At 30.8% G+C, this 25,058-nt stretch overlaps 1 protein-coding gene across 1 annotated transcript in view; it reads left to right on the top strand.

Moving 5' to 3' along the window:
* Nucleotides 1-25,052, top strand: part of LOC120923006 (retinitis pigmentosa 1-like 1 protein) — a gene marked incomplete at its 5' end in the record, with an annotated part of 44,255 nt that extends 19,203 nt beyond the window's left edge. The window contains 15 exons of the mRNA XM_040334866.1: nucleotides 868-903; nucleotides 2,580-2,615; nucleotides 4,291-4,326; nucleotides 6,003-6,038; nucleotides 7,713-7,748; nucleotides 9,423-9,458; nucleotides 11,133-11,168; nucleotides 12,844-12,879; nucleotides 14,555-14,590; nucleotides 16,265-16,300; nucleotides 17,977-18,012; nucleotides 19,689-19,724; nucleotides 21,400-21,435; nucleotides 23,111-23,146; nucleotides 24,824-25,052. Of these exons, the coding sequence (XP_040190800.1) occupies nucleotides 868-903; nucleotides 2,580-2,615; nucleotides 4,291-4,326; nucleotides 6,003-6,038; nucleotides 7,713-7,748; nucleotides 9,423-9,458; nucleotides 11,133-11,168; nucleotides 12,844-12,879; nucleotides 14,555-14,590; nucleotides 16,265-16,300; nucleotides 17,977-18,012; nucleotides 19,689-19,724; nucleotides 21,400-21,435; nucleotides 23,111-23,146; nucleotides 24,824-25,005 (686 nt within the window). The remainder of the gene's footprint in view (nucleotides 1-867; nucleotides 904-2,579; nucleotides 2,616-4,290; nucleotides 4,327-6,002; nucleotides 6,039-7,712; nucleotides 7,749-9,422; nucleotides 9,459-11,132; nucleotides 11,169-12,843; nucleotides 12,880-14,554; nucleotides 14,591-16,264; nucleotides 16,301-17,976; nucleotides 18,013-19,688; nucleotides 19,725-21,399; nucleotides 21,436-23,110; nucleotides 23,147-24,823) is intronic.
* Between the last annotated feature and the right edge of the window lie 6 nt (nucleotides 25,053-25,058).

Raw genomic sequence — 25,058 nt, 5'->3', positions numbered from 1 at the left:
TTAATAATATACTATAGATAGATAAATCTATAGGCTATCTTCTGTAATTGTTGTGTATTGTATCTACTTTGACTTACTGCATTGAGTTGCCATTTTAAATGAAGAGCTCTGCAATGTACTAGTACATGTAAAGGGCATTAATTTGCATTGGAGACATGTGCACATAACCACAATGCAAAAGCTTGATTCATCTCTAAAACACATTCAGACATAGGGAAAATAGAGCCAATATAATTTTTTATTTCTTCACAAAAGTTTTTCCAAAAATTTCCCACAAAAGCAATCTTTAGAAAATCTTAACATGGTTCCCTTGTCAAAAAACAGGATTTTTTGTTCTGTATTTTCAGGCTTTATTCTTATTCTTCTAAAAAAAAGTTTTTATTTTTTAAACATTATGGGACTAAAACAAATATTATCTATGTGTTTTCTCTTCTGAATGAATAGTCTTTTAATACAGACACTTTATTCAGCTGAGGAGCATAAGAAAAATATACATGTTTGTAATAAGAGGTAAAATGTATGGATTTCAGAGAATACTAAAGGGAATTAGCACTATTGGTAACATTTATTTGCTAATTCCTTCTAACAACCCCTTCAATTGTTAAATTGTTTCTCTTGTTAAAAAAGCAATGTCTATTTTCGGTGTTTCCTCAGCTCCATTTAGTGACCAAAATGTGGTATTTTATTTCTGCCATAATAAAAGAAGCATTCATTGAGAAGAGAAAACAAACTTAAGAAAACGAGCAATTCCGAAACTCACACAGAATGAACATACAGATTGAGATGGTGTATGGCGTTGTGAATTTTTGTTAATAAATCAACTCTTTTATGTCATTTAATAGTAGAATTTTTCTTTCTTTTCAATAGGACAACAGGAAACAACAAAAGCCCCATCTGTAGAAGGTATTTATGTGCAAAAAAAAGTGTATTTTGGCATTGGACAAGGACAATTAAACTTTCATCAATCTTCTACATGGCCAGGGTCCAATATAACTAAGCAGGGAACAAACTATTTGTTGAAATTTAATACTTTTAGCATTCAAAAGTAAATTAAATGTGCAGTGATGTCATCAACTAGAGCCTATTTGAATATCTTTCAAATGGCACATGTTTAGGATATATTAACCGTACCTAAAGGTAAGACTTACTATAAGCCTACCTGTAGGTAGAAACTTTAAATTTAAGTTTACTACCACTTTAACTTAATTCAGATTTTAAAATTAAAACTCATGTTGGGACTGCACAATCCAGCACATCATCTCTTATGCTATATCAAACTGCAAAAAATACAACATTGTTGATGGGACTTTGAAGGTGCTGCTATCGTTTTCTAACACAAACAAGTATATAAAATCTTTGAACTTTGTATTTTAGTTACGTAAAACTGATCTTTTGAGCCTTTCAAAAACCTTATTTGTAAGCCTCCACAAATAATTGGAGGCTTACAAGTAAAGGCTTGCCAAAAATAAGTGTCTCCTTGGAAGATGTCCTTTTTATTCCTGTTCTAGTTATAACTATAAATATGAGCTCATGCCTTAATTTCAATCCAGGGGCAATGGCCACTAGAAAAAATAGAAAAGATAATCGCCATAGTGGTGACGTAGACAATAATATAAACCTGAAAGAGGTTGTAATCCTTTCTAACTCTGAGAAAAATGAAAAAAGAAAAATGGTAATAGATGGAGCTAACTTATGTTAAAATATATTGAGTATTAATAATATACTATAGATAGATAAATCTATAGGCTATCTTCTGTAATTGTTGTGTATTGTATCTACTTTGACTTACTGCATTGAGGTGCCATTTTAAATGAAGAGCTCTGCAATGTACTAGTAAATGTAAAGGGCATTAATTTGCATTGGAGACATGTGCACATAACCACAATGCAAAAGCTTGATTCATCTCTAAAACACATTCAGACATAGGGAAAATAGAGCCAATATATTTTTTTATTTCTTCACAAAAGTTTTTCAAAAAATGTCCCACAAAAACAATCTTTAGAAAATCTTAACATGGTTCCCTTGTCAAAAAACAGGATTTTTTGTTCTGTATTTTCAGGCTTTATTCTTATTCTTCTAAAAAAAAGTTTTTATTTTTTAAACATTATGGGACTAAAACAAATATTATCTATGTGTTTTCTCTTCTGAATGAATAGTCTTTTAATACAGACACTTTATTCAGCTGAGGAGCATAAGAAAAATATACATGTTTGTAATAAGAGGTAAAATGTATGGATTTCAGAGAATACTAAAGGGAATTAGCACTATTGGTAACATTTATTTGCTAATTCCTTCTAACAACCCCTTCAATTGTTAAATTGTTTCTCTTGTTAAAAAAGCAATGTCTATTTTCGGTGTTTCCTCAGCTCCATTTAGTGACCAAAATGTGGTATTTTATTTCTGCCATAATAAAAGAAGCATTCATTGAGAAGAGAAACCAAACTTAAGAAAACGAGCAATTCCGAAACTCACACAGAATGAACATACAGACTGAGATGGTGTATGGCGTTGTGAATTTTTGTTAATAAATCAACTCTTTTATGTCATTTAATAGTAGAATTTCTTTTTCTTTTCAATAGGACAACAGGAAACAACAAAAGCCCCATCTGTAGAAGGTATTTATGTGCAAAAAAAGTGTATTTTGGCATTGGACAAGGACAATTAAACTTTCATCAATCTTCTACATGGCCAGGGTCCAATATAACTAAGCAGGGAACAAACTATTTGTTGGAATTTAATACTTTTAGCATTCAAAAGTAAATTAAATGTGCAGTGATGTCATCAACTAGAGCCTATTTGAATATCTTTCAAATGGCACATGTTTAGGATATATTAACTGTACCTAAAGGTAAGACTTACTATAAGCCTACGTGTAGGTAGAAACTTTAAATTTAAGTTTACTACCACTTTAACATAATTCAGATTTTAAAATTAAAACTCATGTTGGGACTGCACAATCCAGCACATCATCTCTTATGCTATATCAAACTGCAAAAAATACAACATTGTTGATGGGACTTTGAAGGTGCTGCTATCGTTTTCTAACACAAACAAGTATATAAAATCTTTCAACTTTGTATTTTAGTTACGTAAAACTGATCTTTTGAGCCTTTCAAAAACCTTATTTGTAAGCCTCCACAAATAATTGGAGGCTTACAAGTAAAGGCTTGCCAAAAATAAGTGTCTCCTTGGAAGATGTCCTTTTTATTCCTGTTCTAGTTATAACTATAAATATGAGCTCATGCCTTAATTTCAATCCAGGGGCAATGGCCACTAGAAAAAATAGAAAAGATAATCGCCATAGTGGTGACGTAGACAATAATATAAACCTGAAAGAGGTTGTAATCCTTTCTAACTCTGAGAAAAATGAAAAAAGAAAAATGGTAATAGATGGAGCTAACTTATGTTAAAATATATTGAGTATTAATAATATACTATAGATAGATAAATCTATAGGCTATCTTCTGTAATTGTTGTGTATTGTATCTACTTTGACTTACTGCATTGAGGTGCCATTTTAAATGAAGAGCTCTGCAATGTACTAGTAAATGTAAAGGGCATTAATTTGCATTGGAGACATGTGCACATAACCACAATGCAAAAGCTTGATTCATCTCTAAAACACATTCAGACATAGGGAAAATAGAGCCAATATATTTTTTTATTTCTTCACAAAAGTTTTTCAAAAAATGTCCCACAAAAACAATCTTTAGAAAATCTTAACATGGTTCCCTTGTCAAAAAACAGGATTTTTTGTTCTGTATTTTTAGGCTTTATTCTTATTCTTCTAAAAAAAAGTTTTTATTTTTTAAACATTATGGGACTAAAACAAATATTATCTATGTGTTTTCTCTTCTGAATGAATAGTCTTTTAATACAGACACTTTATTCAGCTGAGGAGCATAAGAAAAATATACATGTTTGTAATAAGAGGTAAAATGTATGGATTTCAGAGAATACTAAAGGGAATTAGCACTATTGGTAACATTTATTTGCTAATTCCTTCTAACAACCCCTTCAATTGTTAAATTGTTTCTCTTGTTAAAAAAGCAATGTCTATTTTCGGTGTTTCCTCAGCTCCATTTAGTGACCAAAATGTGGTATTTTATTTCTGCCATAATAAAAGAAGCATTCATTGAGAAGAGAAAACAAACTTAAGAAAACGAGCAATTCCGAAACTCACACAGAATGAACATACAGATTGAGATGGTGTATGGCGTTGTGAATTGTTGTTAATAAATCAACTCTTTTATGTCATTTAATAGTAGAATTTCTTTTTCTTTTCAATAGGAGAACAGGAAACAACACAAGCCCCATCTGTAGAAGGTATGTATGTGCAAAAAAAAAGTGTATTTTGGCATTGGACAAGGACAATTAAACTTTCATCAATCTTCTACATGGCCAGGGTCCAATATAACTAAGCAGGGAACAAACTATTTGTTGGAATTTAATACTTTTAGCATTCAAAAGTAAATTAAATGTGCAGTGATGTCATCAACTAGAGCCTATTTGAATATCTTTCAAATGGCACATGTTTAGGATATATTAACCGTACCTAAAGGTAAGACTTACTATAAGCCTACGTGTAGGTAGAAACTTTAAATTTAAGTTTACTACCACTTTAACATAATTCAGATTTTAAAATTAAAACTCATGTTGGGACTGCACAATCCAGCACATCATCTCTTATGCTATATCAAACTTCAAAAAATACAACATTGTTGATGGGACTTTGAAGGTGCTGCTATCGTTTTCTAACACAAACAAGTATATAAAATCTTTGAACTTTGTATTTTAGTTACGTAAAACTGATCTTTTGAGCCTTTCAAAAACCTTATTTGTAAGCCTCCACAAATAATTGGAGGCTTACAAGTAAAGGCTTGCCAAAAATAAGTGTCTCCTTGGAAGATGTCCTATTTATTCCTGTTCTAGTTATAACTATAAATATGAGCTCATGCCTTACTTTCAATCCAGGGGCAATGGCCACTAGAAAAAATAGAAAAGATAATCGCCATAGTGGTGACGTAGACAATAATATAAACCTGAAAGAGGTTGTAATCCTTTCTAACTCTGAGAAAAATTAAAAAAGAAACATGGTAATAGATGGAGCTAACTTATGTTAAAATATATTGAGTATTAATAATATACTATAGATAGATAAATCTATAGGCTATCTTCTGTAATTGTTGTGTATTGTATCTACTTTGACTTACTGCATTGAGTTGCCATTTTAAATGAAGTGCTCTGCAATGTACTAGTACATGTAAAGGGAATTAATTTTCATTGGAGACATGTGCACATAACCACAATGCAAAAGCTTGATTCATCTCTAAAACACATTCAGACATAGGGAAAATAGAGCCAATATAATTTTTTATTTCTTCACAAAAGTTTTTCCAAAAATTTCCCACAAAAACAATCTTTAGAAAATCATAACATGGTTCCCTTGTCAAAAAACAGGATTTTTTGTTCTGTATTTTCAGGCTTTATTCTTATTCTTCTAAAAAAAGTTTTTATTTTTTAAACATTATGGGACTAAAACAAATATTATCTATGTGTTTTCTCTTCTGAATGAATAGTCTTTTAATACAGACACTTTATTCAGCTGAGGAGCATAAGAAAAATATACATGTTTGTAATAAGAGGTAAAATGTATGGATTTCAGAGAATACTAAAGGGAATTAGCACTATTGGTAACATTTATTTGCTAATTCCTTCTAACAACCCCTTCAATTGTTAAATTGTTTCTCTTGTTAAAAAAGCAATGTCTATTTTCGGTGTTTCCTCAGCTCCATTTAGTGACCAAAATGTGGTATTTTATTTCTGCCATAATAAAAGAAGCATTCATTGAGAAGAGAAAACAAACTTAAGAAAACGAGCAATTCCGAAACTCACACAGAATGAACATACAGATTGAGATGGTGTATGGCGTTGTGAATTTTTGTTAATAAATCAACTCTTTTATGTCATTTAATAGTAGAATTTTTCTTTCTTTTCAATAGGAGTAAAGGAAACAACAAAAGCCCCATCTGTAGAAGGTATTTATGTGCAAAAAAAAGTGTATTTTGGCATTGGACAAGGACAATTAAACTTTCATCAATCTTCTACATGGCCAGGGTCCAATATAACTAAGCAGGGAACAAACTATTTGTTGAAATTTAATACTTTTAGCATTCAAAAGTAAATTAAATGTGCAGTGATGTCATCAACTAGAGCCTATTTGAATATCTTTCAAATGGCACATGTTTAGGATATATTAACCGTACCTAAAGGTAAGACTTACTATAAGCCTACCTGTAGGTAGAAACTTTAAATTTAAGTTTACTACCACTTTAACTTAATTCAGATTTTAAAATTAAAACTCATGTTGGGACTGCACAATCCAGCACATCATCTCTTATGCTATATCAAACTGCAAAAAATACAACATTGTTGATGGGACTTTGAAGGTGCTGCTATCGTTTTCTAACACAAACAAGTATATAAAATCTTTGAACTTTGTATTTTAGTTACGTAAAACTGATCTTTTGAGCCTTTCAAAAATCTTATTTGTAAGCCTCCACAAATAATTGGAGGCTTACAAGTAAAGGCTTGCCAAAATAAGTGTCTCCTTGGAAGATGTCCTTTTTATTCCTGTTCTAGTTATAACTATAAATATGAGCTCATGCCTTACTTTCAATCCAGGGGCAATGGCCACTAGAAAAAATAGAAAAGATAATCGCCATAGTGGTGACGTAGACAATAATATAAACCTGAAAGAGGTTGTAATCCTTTCTAACTCTGAGAAAAATTAAAAAAGAAACATGGTAATAGATGGAGCTAACTTATGTTAAAATATATTGAGTATTAATAATATACTATAGATAGATAAATCTATAGGCTATCTTCTGTAATTGTTGTGTATTGTATCTACTTTGACTTACTGCATTGAGTTGCCATTTTAAATGAAGTGCTCTGCAATGTACTAGTACATGTAAAGGGAATTAATTTTTATTGGAGACATGTGCACATAACCACAATGCAAAAGCTTGATTCATCTCTAAAACACATTCAGACATAGGGAAAATAGAGCCAATATAATTTTTTATTTCTTCACAAAAGTTTTTCAAAAAATTTCCCACAAAAACAATCTTTAGAAAATCATAACATGGTTCCCTTGTCAAAAAACAGGATTTTTTGTTCTGTATTTTCAGGCTTTATTCTTATTCTTCTAAAAAAAGTTTTTATTTTTTAAACATTATGGGACTAAAACAAATATTATCTATGTGTTTTCTCTTCTGAATGAATAGTCTTTTAATACAGACACTTTATTCAGCTGAGGAGCATAAGAAAAATATACATGTTTGTAATAAGAGGTAAAATGTATGGATTTCAGAGAATACTAAAGGGAATTAGCACTATTGGTAACATTTATTTGCTAATTCCTTCTAACAACCCCTTCAATTGTTAAATTGTTTCTCTTGTTAAAAAAGCAATGTCTATTTTCGGTGTTTCCTCAGCTCCATTTAGTGACCAAAATGTGGTATTTTATTTCTGCCATAATAAAAGAAGCATTCATTGAGAAGAGAAAACAAACTTAAGAAAACTAGCAATTCCGAAACTCACACAGAATGAACATACAGATTGAGATGGTGTATGGCGTTGTGAATTTTTGTTAATAAATCAACTCTTTTATGTCATTTAATAGTAGAATTTTTCTTTCTTTTCAATAGGACAACAGGAAACAACAAAAGCCCCATCTGTAGAAGGTATTTATGTGCAAAATAAGTGTATTTTGGCATTGGACAAGGACAATTAAACTTTCATCAATCTTCTACATGGCCAGGGTCCAATATAACTAAGCAGGGAACAAACTATTTGTTGGAATTTAATACTTTTAGCATTCAAAAGTAAATTAAATGTGCAGTGATGTCATCAACTAGAGCCTATTTGAATATCTTTCAAATGGCACATGTTTAGGATATATTAACCGTACCTAAAGGTAAGACTTACTATAAGCCTACCTGTAGGTAGAAACTTTAAATTTAAGTTTACTACCACTTTAACATAATTCAGATTTTAAAATTAAAACTCATGTTGGGACTGCACAATCCAGCACATCATCTCTTATGCTATATCAAACTGCAAAAAATACAACATTGTTGATGGGACTTTGAAGGTGCTGCTATCGTTTTCTAACACAAACAAGTATATAAAATCTTTGAACTTTGTATTTTAGTTACGTAAAACTGATCTTTTGAGCCTTTCAAAAACCTTATTTGTAAGCCTCCACAAATAATTGGAGGCTTACAAGTAAAGGCTTGCCAAAAATAAGTGTCTCCTTGGAAGATGTCCTATTTATTCCTGTTCTAGTTATAACTATAAATATGAGCTCATGCCTTACTTTCAATCCAGGGGCAATGGCCACTAGAAAAAATAGAAAAGATAATCGCCATAGTGGTGACGTAGACAATAATATAAACCTGAAAGAGGTTGTAATCCTTTCTAACTCTGAGAAAAATTAAAAAAGAAACATGGTAATAGATGGAGCTAACTTATGTTAAAATATATTGAGTATTAATAATATACTATAGATTGATAAATCTATAGGCTATCTTCTGTAATTGTTGTGTATTGTATCTACTTTGACTTACTGCATTGAGTTGCCATTTTAAATGAAGAGCTCTGCAATGTACTAGTACATGTAAAGGGCATTAATTTGCATTGGAGACATGTGCACATAACCACAATGCAAAAGCTTGATTCATCTCTAAAACACATTCAGACATAGGGAAAATAGAGCCAATATAATTTTTTATTTCTTCACAAAAGTTTTTCAAAAAATTTCCCACAAAAACAATCTTTAGAAAATCATAACATGGTTCCCTTGTCAAAAAACAGGATTTTTTGTTCTGTATTTTCAGGCTTTATTCTTATTCTTCTAAAAAAAGTTTTTATTTTTTAAACATTATGGGACTAAAACAAATATTATCTATGTGTTTTCTCTTCTGAATGAATAGTCTTTTAATACAGACACTTTATTCAGCTGAGGAGCATAAGAAAAATATACATGTTTGTAATAAGAGGTAAAATGTATGGATTTCAGAGAATACTAAAGGGAATTAGCACTATTGGTAACATTTATTTGCTAATTCCTTCTAACAACCCCTTCAATTGTTAAATTGTTTCTCTTGTTAAAAAAGCAATGTCTATTTTCGGTGTTTCCTCAGCTCCATTTAGTGACCAAAATGTGGTATTTTATTTCTGCCATAATAAAAGAAGCATTCATTGAGAAGAGAAAACAAACTTAAGAAAACGAGCAATTCCGAAACTCACACAGAATGAACATACAGATTGAGATGGTGTATGGCGTTGTGAATTTTTGTTAATAAATCAACTCTTTTATGTCATTTAATAGTAGAATTTTTCTTTCTTTTCAATAGGAGTAAAGGAAACAACAAAAGCCCCATCTGTAGAAGGTATTTATGTGCAAAAAAAAGTGTATTTTGGCATTGGACAAGGACAATTAAACTTTCATCAATCTTCTACATGGCCAGGGTCCAATATAACTAAGCAGGGAACAAACTATTTGTTGAAATTTAATACTTTTAGCATTCAAAAGTAAATTAAATGTGCAGTGATGTCATCAACTAGAGCCTATTTGAATATCTTTCAAATGGCACATGTTTAGGATATATTAACCGTACCTAAAGGTAAGACTTACTATAAGCCTACCTGTAGGTAGAAACTTTAAATTTAAGTTTACTACCACTTTAACATAATTCAGATTTTAAAATCAAAACTCATGTTGGGACTGCACAATCCAGCACATCATCTCTTATGCTATATCAAACTGCAAAAAATACAACATTGTTGATGGGACTTTGAAGGTGCTGCTATCGTTTTCTAACACAAACAAGTATATAAAATCTTTGAACTTTGTATTTTAGTTACGTAAAACTGATCTTTTGAGCCTTTCAAAAACCTTATTTGTAAGCCTCCACAAATAATTGGAGGCTTACAAGTAAAGGCTTGCCAAAAATAAGTGTCTCCTTGGAAGATGTCCTATTTATTCCTGTTCTAGTTATAACTATAAATATGAGCTCATGCCTTACTTTCAATCCAGGGGCAATGGCCACTAGAAAAAATAGAAAAGATAATCGCCATAGTGGTGACGTAGACAATAATATAAACCTGAAAGAGGTTGTAATCCTTTCTAACTCTGAGAAAAATTAAAAAAGAAAAATGGTAATAGATGGAGCTAACTTATGTTAAAATATATTGAGTATTAATAATATACTATAGATAGATAAATCTATAGGCTATCTTCTGTAATTGTTGTGTATTGTATCTACTTTGACTTACTGCATTGAGTTGCCATTTTAAATGAAGTGCTCTGCAATGTACTAGTACATGTAAAGGGAATTAATTTTCATTGGAGACATGTGCACATAACCACAATGCAAAAGCTTGATTCATCTCTAAAACACATTCAGACATAGGGAAAATAGAGCCAATATAATTTTTTATTTCTTCACAAAAGTTTTTCAAAAATTTCCCACAAAAACAATCTTTAGAAAATCATAACATGGTTCCCTTGTCAAAAAACAGGATTTTTTGTTCTGTATTTTCAGGCTTTATTCTTATTCTTCTAAAAAAAGTTTTTATTTTTTAAACATTATGGGACTAAAACAAATATTATCTATGTGTTTTCTCTTCTGAATGAATAGTCTTTTAATACAGACACTTTATTCAGCTGAGGAGCATAAGAAAAATATACATGTTTGTAATAAGAGGTAAAATGTATGGATTTCAGAGAATACTAAAGGGAATTAGCACTATTGGTAACATTTATTTGCTAATTCCTTCTAACAACCCCTTCAATTGTTAAATTGTTTCTCTTGTTAAAAAAGCAATGTCTATTTTCGGTGTTTCCTCAGCTCCATTTAGTGACCAAAATGTGGTATTTTATTTCTGCCATAATAAAAGAAGCATTCATTGAGAAGAGAAAACAAACTTAAGAAAACGAGCAATTCCGAAACTCACACAGAATGAACATACAGATTGAGATGGTGTATGGCGTTGTGAATTTTTGTTAATAAATCAACTCTTTTATGTCATTTAATAGTAGAATTTTTCTTTCTTTTCAATAGGACAACAGGAAACAACAAAAGCCCCATCTGTAGAAGGTATTTATGTGCAAAAAAAAGTGTATTTTGGCATTGGACAAGGACAATTAAACTTTCATCAATCTTCTACATGGCCAGGGTCCAATATAACTAAGCAGGGAACAAACTATTTGTTGGAATTTAATACTTTTAGCATTCAAAAGTAAATTAAATGTGCAGTGATGTCATCAACTAGAGCCTATTTGAATATCTTTCAAATGGCACATGTTTAGGATATATTAACCGTACCTAAAGGTAAGACTTACTATAAGCCTACCTGTAGGTAGAAACTTAAAATTTAAGTTTACTACCACTTTAACATAATTCAGATTTTAAAATTAAAACTCATGTTGGGACTGCACAATCCAGCACATCATCTCTTATGCTATATCAAACTGCAAAAAATACAACATTGTTGATGGGACTTTGAAGGTGCTGCTATCGTTTTCTAACACAAACAAGTATATAAAATCTTTGAACTTTGTATTTTAGTTACGTAAAACTGATCTTTTGAGCCTTTCAAAAACCTTATTTGTAAGCCTCCACAAATAATTGGAGGCTTACAAGTAAAGGCTTGCCAAAAATAAGTGTCTCCTTGGAAGATGTCCTATTTATTCCTGTTCTAGTTATAACTATAAATATGAGCTCATGCCTTACTTTCAATCCAGGGGCAATGGCCACTAGAAAAAATAGAAAAGATAATCGCCATAGTGGTGACGTAGACAATAATATAAACCTGAAAGAGGTTGTAATCCTTTCTAACTCTGAGAAAAATTAAAAAAGAAACATGGTAATAGATGGAGCTAACTTATGTTAAAATATATTGAGTATTAATAATATACTATAGATTGATAAATCTATAGGCTATCTTCTGTAATTGTTGTGTATTGTATCTACTTTGACTTACTGCATTGAGTTGCCATTTTAAATGAAGAGCTCTGCAATGTACTAGTACATGTAAAGGGCATTAATTTGCATTGGAGACATGTGCACATAACCACAATGCAAAAGCTTGATTCATCTCTAAAACACATTCAGACATAGGGAAAATAGAGCCAATATAATTTTTTATTTCTTCACAAAAGTTTTTCAAAAAATTTCCCACAAAAACAATCTTTAGAAAATCTTAACATGGTTCCCTTTTCAAAAAACAGGATTTTTTGTTCTGTATTTTCAGGCTTTATTCTTATTCTTCTAAAAAAAGTTTTTATTTTTTAAACATTATGGGACTAAAACAAATATTATCTATGTGTTTTCTCTTCTGAATGAATAGTCTTTTAATACAGACACTTTATTCAGCTGAGGAGCATAAGAAAAATATACATGTTTGTAATAAGAGGTAAAATGTATGGATTTCAGAGAATACTAAAGGGAATTAGCACTATTGGTAACATTTATTTGCTAATTCCTTCTAACAACCCCTTCAATTGTTAAATTGTTTCTCTTGTTAAAAAAGCAATGTCTATTTTCGGTGTTTCCTCAGCTCCATTTAGTGACCAAAATGTGGTATTTTATTTCTGCCATAATAAAAGAAGCATTCATTGAGAAGAGAAAACAAACTTAAGAAAACGAGCAATTCCGAAACTCACACAGAATGAACATACAGATTGAGATGGTGTATGGCGTTGTGAATTTTTGTTAATAAATCAACTCTTTTATGTCATTTAATAGTAGAATTTTTCTTTCTTTTCAATAGGACAACAGGAAACAACAAAAGCCCCATCTGTAGAAGGTATTTATGTGCAAAAAAAGTGTATTTTGGCATTGGACAAGGACAATTAAACTTTCATCAATCTTCTACATGGCCAGGGTCCAATATAACTAAGCAGGGAACAAACTATTTGTTGGAATTTAATACTTTTAGCATTCAAAAGTAAATTAAATGTGCAGTGATGTCATCAACTAGAGCCTATTTGAATATCTTTCAAATGGCACATGTTTAGGATATATTAACCGTACCTAAAGGTAAGACTTACTATAAGCCTACCTGTAGGTAGAAACTTAAAATTTAAGTTTACTACCACTTTAACATAATTCAGATTTTAAAATTAAAACTCATGTTGGGACTGCACAATCCAGCACATCATCTCTTATGCTATATCAAACTGCAAAAAATACAACATTGTTGATGGGACTTTGAAGGTGCTGCTATCGTTTTCTAACACAAACAAGTATATAAAATCTTTGAACTTTGTATTTTAGTTACGTAAAACTGATCTTTTGAGCCTTTCAAAAACCTTATTTGTAAGCCTCCACAAATAATTGGAGGCTTACAAGTAAAGGCTTGCCAAAAATAAGTGTCTCCTTGGAAGATGTCCTATTTATTCCTGTTCTAGTTATAACTATAAATATGAGCTCATGCCTTACTTTCAATCCAGGGGCAATGGCCACTAGAAAAAATAGAAAAGATAATCGCCATAGTGGTGACGTAGACAATAATATAAACCTGAAAGAGGTTGTAATCCTTTCTAACTCTGAGAAAAATTAAAAAAGAAACATGGTAATAGATGGAGCTAACTTATGTTAAAATATATTGAGTATTAATAATATACTATAGATAGATAAATCTATAGGCTATCTTCTGTAATTGTTGTGTATTGTATCTACTTTGACTTACTGCATTGAGTTGCCATTTTAAATGAAGAGCTCTGCAATGTACTAGTACATGTAAAGGGCATTAATTTGCATTGGAGACATGTGCACATAACCACAATGCAAAAGCTTGATTCATCTCTAAAACACATTCAGACATAGGGAAAATAGAGCCAATATAATTTTTTATTTCTTCACAAAAGTTTTTCAAAAAATTTCCCACAAAAACAATCTTTAGAAAATCTTAACATGGTTCCCTTGTCAAAAAACAGGATTTTTTGTTCTGTATTTTCAGGCTTTATTCTTATTCTTCTAAAAAAAAGTTTTTATTTTTTAAACATTATGGGACTAAAACAAATATTATCTATGTGTTTTCTCTTCTGAATGAATAGTCTTTTAATACAGACACTTTATTCAGCTGAGGAGCATAAGAAAAATATACATGTTTGTAATAAGAGGTAAAATGTATGGATTTCAGAGAATACTAAAGGGAATTAGCACTATTGGTAACATTTATTTGCTAATTCCTTCTAACAACCCCTTCAATTGTTAAATTGTTTCTCTTGTTAAAAAAGCAATGTCTATTTTCGGTGTTTCCTCAGCTCCATTTAGTGACCAAAATGTGGTATTTTATTTCTGCCATAATAAAAGAAGCATTCATTGAGAAGAGAAAACAAACTTAAGAAAACGAGCAATTCCGAAACTCACACAGAATGAACATACAGATTGAGATGGTGTATGGCGTTGTGAATTGTTGTTAATAAATCAACTCTTTTATGTCATTTAATAGTAGAATTTTTCTTTCTTTTCAATAGGAGAACAGGAAACAACAAAAGCCCCATCTGTAGAAGGTATTTATGTGCAAAAAAAAGTGTATTTTGGCATTGGACAAGGACAATTAAACTTTCATCAATCTTCTACATGGCCAGGGTCCAATAGAACTAAGCAGGGAACAAACTATTTGTTGAATTTAATACTTTTAGCATTCAAAAGTAAATTAAATGTGCAGTGATGTCATCAACTAGAGCCTATTTGAATATCTTTCAAATGGCACATGTTTAGGATATATTAACCGTACCTAAAGGTAAGACTTACTATAAGCCTACGTGTAGGTAGAAACTTTAAATTTAAGTTTACTACCACTTTAACATAATTCAGATTTTAAAATTAAAACTCATGTTGGGACTGCACAATCCAGCACATCATCTCTTATGCTATATCAAACTGCAAAAAATACAACATTGTTGATGGGACTTTGAAGGTGCTGCTATCGTTTTCTAACACAAACAAGTATATAAAATCTTTGAACTTTGTATTTTAGTTACGTAAAACTGATCTTTTGAGCCTTTCAAAAACCTTATTTGTAAGCCTCCACAAATAATTGGAGGCTTACAAGTAAAGGCTTGCCAAAAATAAGTGTCTCCTTGGAAGATGTCCTATTTATTCCTGTTCTAGTTATAACTATAAATATGAGCTCATGCCTTACTTTCAATCCAGGGGCAATGGCCACTAGAAAAAATAGAAAAGATAATCGCCATAGTGGTGACGTAGACAATAATATAAACCTGAAAGAGGTTGTAATCCTTTCTAACTCTGAGAAAAATTAAAAAAGAAACATGGTAATAGATGGAGCTAACTTATGTTAAAATATATTGAGTATTAATAATATACTATAGATTGATAAATCTATAGGCTATCTTCTGTAATTGTTGTGTATTGTATCTACTTTGACTTACTGCATTGAGTTGCCATTTTAAATGAAGAGCTCTGCAATGTACTAGTACATGTAAAGGGCATTAATTTGCATTGGAGACATGTGCACATAACCACAATGCAAAAGCTTGATTCATCTCTAAAACACATTCAGACATAGGGAAAATAGAGCCAATATAATTTTTTATTTCTTCACAAAAGTTTTTCCAAAAATTTCCCACAAAAACAATCTTTAGAAAATCTTAACATGGTTCCCTTGTCAAAAAACAGGATTTTTTGTTCTGTATTTTCAGGCTTTATTCTTATTCTTCTAAAAAAAGTTTTTATTTTTTAAACATTATGGGACTAAAACAAATATTATCTATGTGTTTTCTCTTCTGAATGAATAGTCTTTTAATACAGACACTTTATTCAGCTGAGGAGCATAAGAAAAATATACATGTTTGTAATAAGAGGTAAAATGTATGGATTTCAGAGAATACTAAAGGGAATTAGCACTATTGGTAACATTTATTTGCTAATTCCTTCTAACAACCCCTTCAATTGTTAAATTGTTTCTCTTGTTAAAAAAGCAATGTCTATTTTCGGTGTTTCCTCAGCTCCATTTAGTGACCAAAATGTGGTATTTTATTTCTGCCATAATAAAAGAAGCATTCATTGAGAAGAGAAAACAAACTTAAGAAAACGAGCAATTCCGAAACTCACACAGAATGAACATACAGATTGAGATGGTGTATGGCGTTGTGAATTTTTGTTAATAAATCAACTCTTTTATGTCATTTAATAGTAGAATTTTTCTTTCTTTTCAATAGGACAACAGGAAACAACAAAAGCCCCATCTGTAGAAGGTATTTATGTGCAAAAAAAAGTGTATTTTGGCATTGGACAAGGACAATTAAACTTTCATCAATCTTCTACATGGCCAGGGTCCAATATAACTAAGCAGGGAACAAACTATTTGTTGGAATTTAATACTTTTAGCATTCAAAAGTAAATTAAATGTGCAGTGATGTCATCAACTAGAGCCTATTTGAATATCTTTCAAATGGCACATGTTTAGGATATATTAACCGTACCTAAAGGTAAGACTTACTATAAGCCTACCTGTAGGTAGAAACTTAAAATTTAAGTTTACTACCACTTTAACATAATTCAGATTTTAAAATTAAAACTCATGTTGGGACTGCACAATCCAGCACATCATCTCTTATGCTATATCAAACTGCAAAAAATACAACATTGTTGATGGGACTTTGAAGGTGCTGCTATCGTTTTCTAACACAAACAAGTATATAAAATCTTTGAACTTTGTATTTTAGTTACGTAAAACTGATCTTTTGAGCCTTTCAAAAACCTTATTTGTAAGCCTCCACAAATAATTGGAGGCTTACAAGTAAAGGCTTGCCAAAAATAAGTGTCTCCTTGGAAGATGTCCTATTTATTCCTGTTCTAGTTATAACTATAAATATGAGCTCATGCCTTACTTTCAATCCAGGGGCAATGGCCACTAGAAAAAATAGAAAAGATAATCGCCATAGTGGTGACGTAGACAATAATATAAACCTGAAAGAGGTTGTAATCCTTTCTAACTCTGAGAAAAATTAAAAAAGAAACATGGTAATAGATGGAGCTAACTTATGTTAAAATATATTGAGTATTAATAATATACTATAGATTGATAAATCTATAGGCTATCTTCTGTAATTGTTGTGTATTGTATCTACTTTGACTTACTGCATTGAGTTGCCATTTTAAATGAAGAGCTCTGCAATGTACTAGTACATGTAAAGGGCATTAATTTGCATTGGAGACATGTGCACATAACCACAATGCAAAAGCTTGATTCATCTCTAAAACACATTCAGACATAGGGAAAATAGAGCCAATATAATTTTTTATTTCTTCACAAAAGTTTTTCAAAAAATTTCCCACAAAAACAATCTTTAGAAAATCTTAACATGGTTCCCTTGTCAAAAAACAGGATTTTTTTGTTCTGTATTTTCAGGCTTTATTCTTATTCTTCTAAAAAAAGTTTTTATTTTTTAAACATTATGGGACTAAAACAAATATTATCTATGTGTTTTCTCTTCTGAATGAATAGTCTTTTAATACAGACACTTTATTCAGCTGAGGAGCATAAGAAAAATATACATGTTTGTAATAAGAGGTAAAATGTATGGATTTCAGAGAATACTAAAGGGAATTAGCACTATTGGTAACATTTATTTGCTAATTCCTTCTAACAACCCCTTCAATTGTTAAATTGTTTCTCTTGTTAAAAAAGCAATGTCTATTTTCGGTGTTTCCTCAGCTCCATTTAGTGACCAAAATGTGGTATTTTATTTCTGCCATAATAAAAGAAGCATTCATTGAGAAGAGAAAACAAACTTAAGAAAACGAGCAATTCCGAAACTCACACAGAATGAACATACAGATTGAGATGGTGTATGGCGTTGTGAATTTTTGTTAATAAATCAACTCTTTTATGTCATTTAATAGTAGAATTTTTCTTTCTTTTCAATAGGACAACAGGAAACAACAAAAGCCCCATCTGTAGAAGGTATTTATGTGCAAAAAAAGTGTATTTTGGCATTGGACAAGGACAATTAAACTTTCATCAATCTTCTACATGGCCAGGGTCCAATATAACTAAGCAGGGAACAAACTATTTGTTGGAATTTAATACTTTTAGCATTCAAAAGTAAATTAAATGTGCAGTGATGTCATCAACTAGAGCCTATTTGAATATCTTTCAAATGGCACATGTTTAGGATATATTAACCGTACCTAAAGGTAAGACTTACTATAAGCCTACCTGTAGGTAGAAACTTAAAATTTAAGTTTACTACCACTTTAACATAATTCAGATTTTAAAATTAAAACTCATGTTGGGACTGCACAATCCAGCACATCATCTCTTATGCTATATCAAACTGCAAAAAATACAACATTGTTGATGGGACTTTGAAGGTGCTGCTATCGTTTTCTAACACAAACAAGTATATAAAATCTTTGAACTTTGTATTTTAGTTACGTAAAACTGATCTTTTGAGCCTTTCAAAAACCTTATTTGTAAGCCTCCACAAATAATTGGAGGCTTACAAGTAAAGGCTTGCCAAAAATAAGTGTCTCCTTGGAAGATGTCCTATTTATTCCTGTTCTAGTTATAACTATAAATATGAGCTCATGCCTTACTTTCAATCCAGGGGCAATGGCCACTAGAAAAAATAGAAAAGATAATCGCCATAGTGGTGACGTAGACAATAATATAAACCTGAAAGAGGTTGTAATCCTTTCTAACTCTGAGAAAAATGAAAAAAGAAACATGGTAATAGATGGAGCTAACTTATGTTAAAATATATTGAGTATTAATAATATACTATAGATAGATAAATCTATAGGCTATCTTCTGTAATTGTTGTGTATTGTATCTACTTTGACTTACTGCATTGAGTTGCCATTTTAAATGAAGAGCTCTGCAATGTACTAGTACATGTAAAGGGCATTAATTTGCATTGGAGACATGTGCACATAACCACAATGCAAAAGCTTGATTCATCTCTAAAACACATTCAGACATAGGGAAAATAGAGCCAATATAATTTTTTATTTCTTCACAAAAGTTTTTCAAAAAATTTCCCACAAAAACAATCTTTAGAAAATCTTAACATGGTTCCCTTGTCAAAAAACAGGATTTTGTTGTTCTGTATTTTCAGGCTTTATTCTTATTCTTCTAAAAAAAAGTTTTTATTTTTTAAACATTATGGGACTAAAACAAATATTATCTATGTGTTTTCTCTTCTGAATGAATAGTCTTTTAATACAGACACTTTATTCAGCTGAGGAGCATAAGAAAAATATACATGTTTGTAATAAGAGGTAAAATGTATGGATTTCAGAGAATACTAAAGGGAATTAGCACTATTGGTAACATTTATTTGCTAATTCCTTCTAACAACCCCTTCAATTGTTAAATTGTTTCTCTTGTTAAAAAAGCAATGTCTATTTTCGGTGTTTCCTCAGCTCCATTTAGTGACCAAAATGTGGTATTTTATTTCTGCCATAATAAAAGAAGCATTCATTGAGAAGAGAAAACAAACTTAAGAAAACGAGCAATTCCGAAACTCACACAGAATGAACATACAGATTGAGATGGTGTATGGCGTTGTGAATTTTTGTTAATAAATCAACTCTTTTATGTCATTTAATAGTAGAATTTTTCTTTCTTTTCAATAGGACAACAGGAAACAACAAAAGCCCCATCTGTAGAAGGTATTTATGTGCAAAAAAAAGTGTATTTTGGCATTGGACAAGGACAATTAAACTTTCATCAATCTTCTACATGGCCAGGGTCCAATATAACTAAGCAGGGAACAAACTATTTGTTGGAATTTAATACTTTTAGCATTCAAAAGTAAATTAAATGTGCAGTGATGTCATCAACTAGAGCCTATTTGAATATCTTTCAAATGGCACATGTTTAGGATATATTAACCGTACCTAAAGGTAAGACTTACTATAAGCCTACCTGTAGGTAGAAACTTAAAATTTAAGTTTACTACCACTTTAACATAATTCAGATTTTAAAATTAAAACTCATGTTGGGACTGCACAATCCAGCACATCATCTCTTATGCTATATCAAACTGCAAAAAATACAACATTGTTGATGGGACTTTGAAGGTGCTGCTATCGTTTTCTAACACAAACAAGTATATAAAATCTTTGAACTTTGTATTTTAGTTACGTAAAACTGATCTTTTGAGCCTTTCAAAAACCTTATTTGTAAGCCTCCACAAATAATTGGAGGCTTACAAGTAAAGGCTTGCCAAAAATAAGTGTCTCCTTGGAAGATGTCCTATTTATTCCTGTTCTAGTTATAACTATAAATATGAGCTCATGCCTTACTTTCAATCCAGGGGCAATGGCCACTAGAAAAAATAGAAAAGATAATCGCCATAGTGGTGACGTAGACAATAATATAAACCTGAAAGAGGTTGTAATCCTTTCTAACTCTGAGAAAAATTAAAAAAGAAACATGGTAATAGATGGAGCTAACTTATGTTAAAATATATTGAGTATTAATAATATACTATAGATTGATAAATCTATAGGCTATCTTCTGTAATTGTTGTGTATTGTATCTACTTTGACTTACTGCATTGAGTTGCCATTTTAAATGAAGAGCTCTGCAATGTACTAGTACATGTAAAGGGCATTAATTTGCATTGGAGACATGTGCACATAACCACAATGCAAAAGCTTGATTCATCTCTAAAACACATTCAGACATAGGGAAAATAGAGCCAATATAATTTTTTATTTCTTCACAAAAGTTTTTCCAAAAATTTCCCACAAAAACAATCTTTAGAAAATCTTAACATGGTTCCCTTGTCAAAAAACAGGATTTTTTGTTCTGTATTTTCAGGCTTTATTCTTATTCTTCTAAAAAAAGTTTTTATTTTTTAAACATTATGGGACTAAAACAAATATTATCTATGTGTTTTCTCTTCTGAATGAATAGTCTTTTAATACAGACACTTTATTCAGCTGAGGAGCATAAGAAAAATATACATGTTTGTAATAAGAGGTAAAATGTATGGATTTCAGAGAATACTAAAGGGAATTAGCACTATTGGTAACATTTATTTGCTAATTCCTTCTAACAACCCCTTCAATTGTTAAATTGTTTCTCTTGTTAAAAAAGCAATGTCTATTTTCGGTGTTTCCTCAGCTCCATTTAGTGACCAAAATGTGGTATTTTATTTCTGCCATAATAAAAGAAGCATTCATTGAGAAGAGAAAACAAACTTAAGAAAACGAGCAATTCCGAAACTCACACAGAATGAACATACAGATTGAGATGGTGTATGGCGTTGTGAATTTTTGTTAATAAATCAACTCTTTTATGTCATTTAATAGTAGAATTTTTCTTTCTTTTCAATAGGACAACAGGAAACAACAAAAGCCCCATCTGTAGAAGGTATTTATGTGCAAAAAAAAGTGTATTTTGGCATTGGACAAGGACAATTAAACTTTCATCAATCTTCTACATGGCCAGGGTCCAATATAACTAAGCAGGGAACAAACTATTTGTTGGAATTTAATACTTTTAGCATTCAAAAGTAAATTAAATGTGCAGTGATGTCATCAACTAGAGCCTATTTGAATATCTTTCAAATGGCACATGTTTAGGATATATTAACCGTACCTAAAGGTAAGACTTACTATAAGCCTACCTGTAGGTAGAAACTTAAAATTTAAGTTTACTACCACTTTAACATAATTCAGATTTTAAAATTAAAACTCATGTTGGGACTGCACAATCCAGCACATCATCTCTTATGCTATATCAAACTGCAAAAAATACAACATTGTTGATGGGACTTTGAAGGTGCTGCTATCGTTTTCTAACACAAACAAGTATATAAAATCTTTGAACTTTGTATTTTAGTTACGTAAAACTGATCTTTTGAGCCTTTCAAAAACCTTATTTGTAAGCCTCCACAAATAATTGGAGGCTTACAAGTAAAGGCTTGCCAAAAATAAGTGTCTCCTTGGAAGATGTCCTATTTATTCCTGTTCTAGTTATAACTATAAATATGAGCTCATGCCTTACTTTCAATCCAGGGGCAATGGCCACTAGAAAAAATAGAAAAGATAATCGCCATAGTGGTGACGTAGACAATAATATAAACCTGAAAGAGGTTGTAATCCTTTCTAACTCTGAGAAAAATTAAAAAAGAAACATGGTAATAGATGGAGCTAACTTATGTTAAAATATATTGAGTATTAATAATATACTATAGATTGATAAATCTATAGGCTATCTTCTGTAATTGTTGTGTATTGTATCTACTTTGACTTACTGCATTGAGTTGCCATTTTAAATGAAGAGCTCTGCAATGTACTAGTACATGTAAAGGGCATTAATTTGCATTGGAGACATGTGCACATAACCACAATGCAAAAGCTTGATTCATCTCTAAAACACATTCAGACATAGGGAAAATAGAGCCAATATAATTTTTTATTTCTTCACAAAAGTTTTTCCAAAAATTTCCCACAAAATCAATCTTTAGAAAATCTTAACATGGTTCCCTTGTCAAAAAACAGGATTTTTTGTTCTGTATTTTCAGGCTTTATTCTTATTCTTCTAAAAAAAGTTTTTATTTTTTAAACATTATGGGACTAAAACAAATATTATCTATGTGTTTTCTCTTCTGAATGAATAGTCTTTTAATACAGACACTTTATTCAGCTGAGGAGCATAAGAAAAATATACATGTTTGTAATAAGAGGTAAAATGTATGGATTTCAGAGAATACTAAAGGGAATTAGCACTATTGGTAACATTTATTTGCTAATTCCTTCTAACAACCCCTTCAATTGTTAAATTGTTTCTCTTGTTAAAAAAGCAATGTCTATTTTCGGTGTTTCCTCAGCTCCATTTAGTGACCAAAATGTGGTATTTTATTTCTGCCATAATAAAAGAAGCATTCATTGAGAAGAGAAAACAAACTTAAGAAAACGAGCAATTCCGAAACTCACACAGAATGAACATACAGATTGAGATGGTGTATGGCGTTGTGAATTTTTGTTAATAAATCAACTCTTTTATGTCATTTAATAGTAGAATTTTTCTTTCTTTTCAATAGGACAACAGGAAACAACAAAAGCCCCATCTGTAGAAGGTATTTATGTGCAAAAAAAAGTGTATTTTGGCATTGGACAAGGACAATTAAACTTTCATCAATCTTCTACATGGCCAGGGTCCAATATAACTAAGCAGGGAACAAACTATTTGTTGGAATTTAATACTTTTAGCATTCAAAAGTAAATTAAATGTGCAGTGATGTCATCAACTAGAGCCTATTTGAATATCTTTCAAATGGCACATGTTTAGGATATATTAACCGTACCTAAAGGTAAGACTTACTATAAGCCTACCTGTAGGTAGAAACTTTAAATTTAAGTTTACTACCACTTTAACATAATTCAGATTTTAAAATTAAAACTCATGTTGGGACTGCACAATCCAGCACATCATCTCTTATGCTATATCAAACTGCAAAAAATACAACATTGTTGATGGGACTTTGAAGGTGCTGCTATCGTTTTCTAACACAAACAAGTATATAAAATCTTTGAACTTTGTATTTTAGTTACGTAAAACTGATCTTTTGAGCCTTTCAAAAACCTTATTTGTAAGCCTCCACAAATAATTGGAGGCTTACAAGTAAAGGCTTGCCAAAAATAAGTGTCTCCTTGGAAGATGTCCTATTTATTCCTGTTCTAGTTATAACTATAAATATGAGCTCATGCCTTACTTTCAATCCAGGGGCAATGGCCACTAGAAAAAATAGAAAAGATAATCGCCATAGTGGTGACGTAGACAATAATATAAACCTGAAAGAGGTTGTAATCCTTTCTAACTCTGAGAAAAATTAAAAAAGAAACATGGTAATAGATGGAGCTAACTTATGTTAAAATATATTGAGTATTAATAATATACTATAGATTGATAAATCTATAGGCTATCTTCTGTAATTGTTGTGTATTGTATCTACTTTGACTTACTGCATTGAGTTGCCATTTTAAATGAAGAGCTCTGCAATGTACTAGTACATGTAAAGGGCATTAATTTGCATTGGAGACATGTGCACATAACCACAATGCAAAAGCTTGATTCATCTCTAAAACACATTCAGACATAGGGAAAATAGAGCCAATATAATTTTTTATTTCTTCACAAAAGTTTTTCAAAATTTTTTTTACAAAAACAATCTTTAGAAAATCTTAACATGGTTCCCTTGTCAAAAAACAGGATTTTTTGTTCTGTATTTTCAGGCTTTATTCTTATTCTTCTAAAAAAAGTTTTTATTTTTTAAACATTATGGGACTAAAACAAATATTATCTATGTGTTTTCTCTTCTGAATGAATAGTCTTTTAATACAGACACTTTATTCAGCTGAGGAGCATAAGAAAAATATACATGTTTGTAATAAGAGGTAAAATGTATGAATATTACAGAGAATACTAAAGGGAATTAGCACTATTGGTAACATTTATTTGCTAATTCCTTCTAACAACCCCTTCAATTGTTAAATTGTTTCTCTTGTTAAAAAAGCAATGTCTATTTTCGGTGTTTCCTCAGCTCCATTTAGTGACCAAAATGTGGTATTTTATTTCTGCCATAATAAAAGAAGCATTCATTGAGAAGAGAAAACAAACTTAAGAAAACGAGCAATTCCGAAACTCACACAGAATGAACATACAGATTGAGATGGTGTATGGCGTTGTGAATTTTTGTTAATAAATCAACTCTTTTATGTCATTTAATAGTAGAATTTTTCTTTCTTTTCAATAGGACAACAGGAAACAACAAAAGCCCCATCTGTAGAAGGTATTTATGTGCAAAAAAAAGTGTATTTTGGCATTGGACAAGGACAATTAAACTTTCATCAATCTTCTACATGGCCAGGGTCCAATATAACTAAGCAGGGAACAAACTATTTGTTGGAATTTAATACTTTTAGCATTCAAAAGTAAATTAAATGTGCAGTGATGTCATCAACTAGAGCCTATTTGAATATCTTTCAAAT

Source organism: Rana temporaria, unplaced genomic scaffold, assembly GCF_905171775.1.
Source record: "Rana temporaria unplaced genomic scaffold, aRanTem1.1, whole genome shotgun sequence".
In the NCBI taxonomy this organism is placed as follows: Eukaryota; Metazoa; Chordata; class Amphibia; order Anura; family Ranidae; genus Rana; species Rana temporaria.
This window is presented reverse-complemented; position numbering and strand designations above follow the sequence as displayed.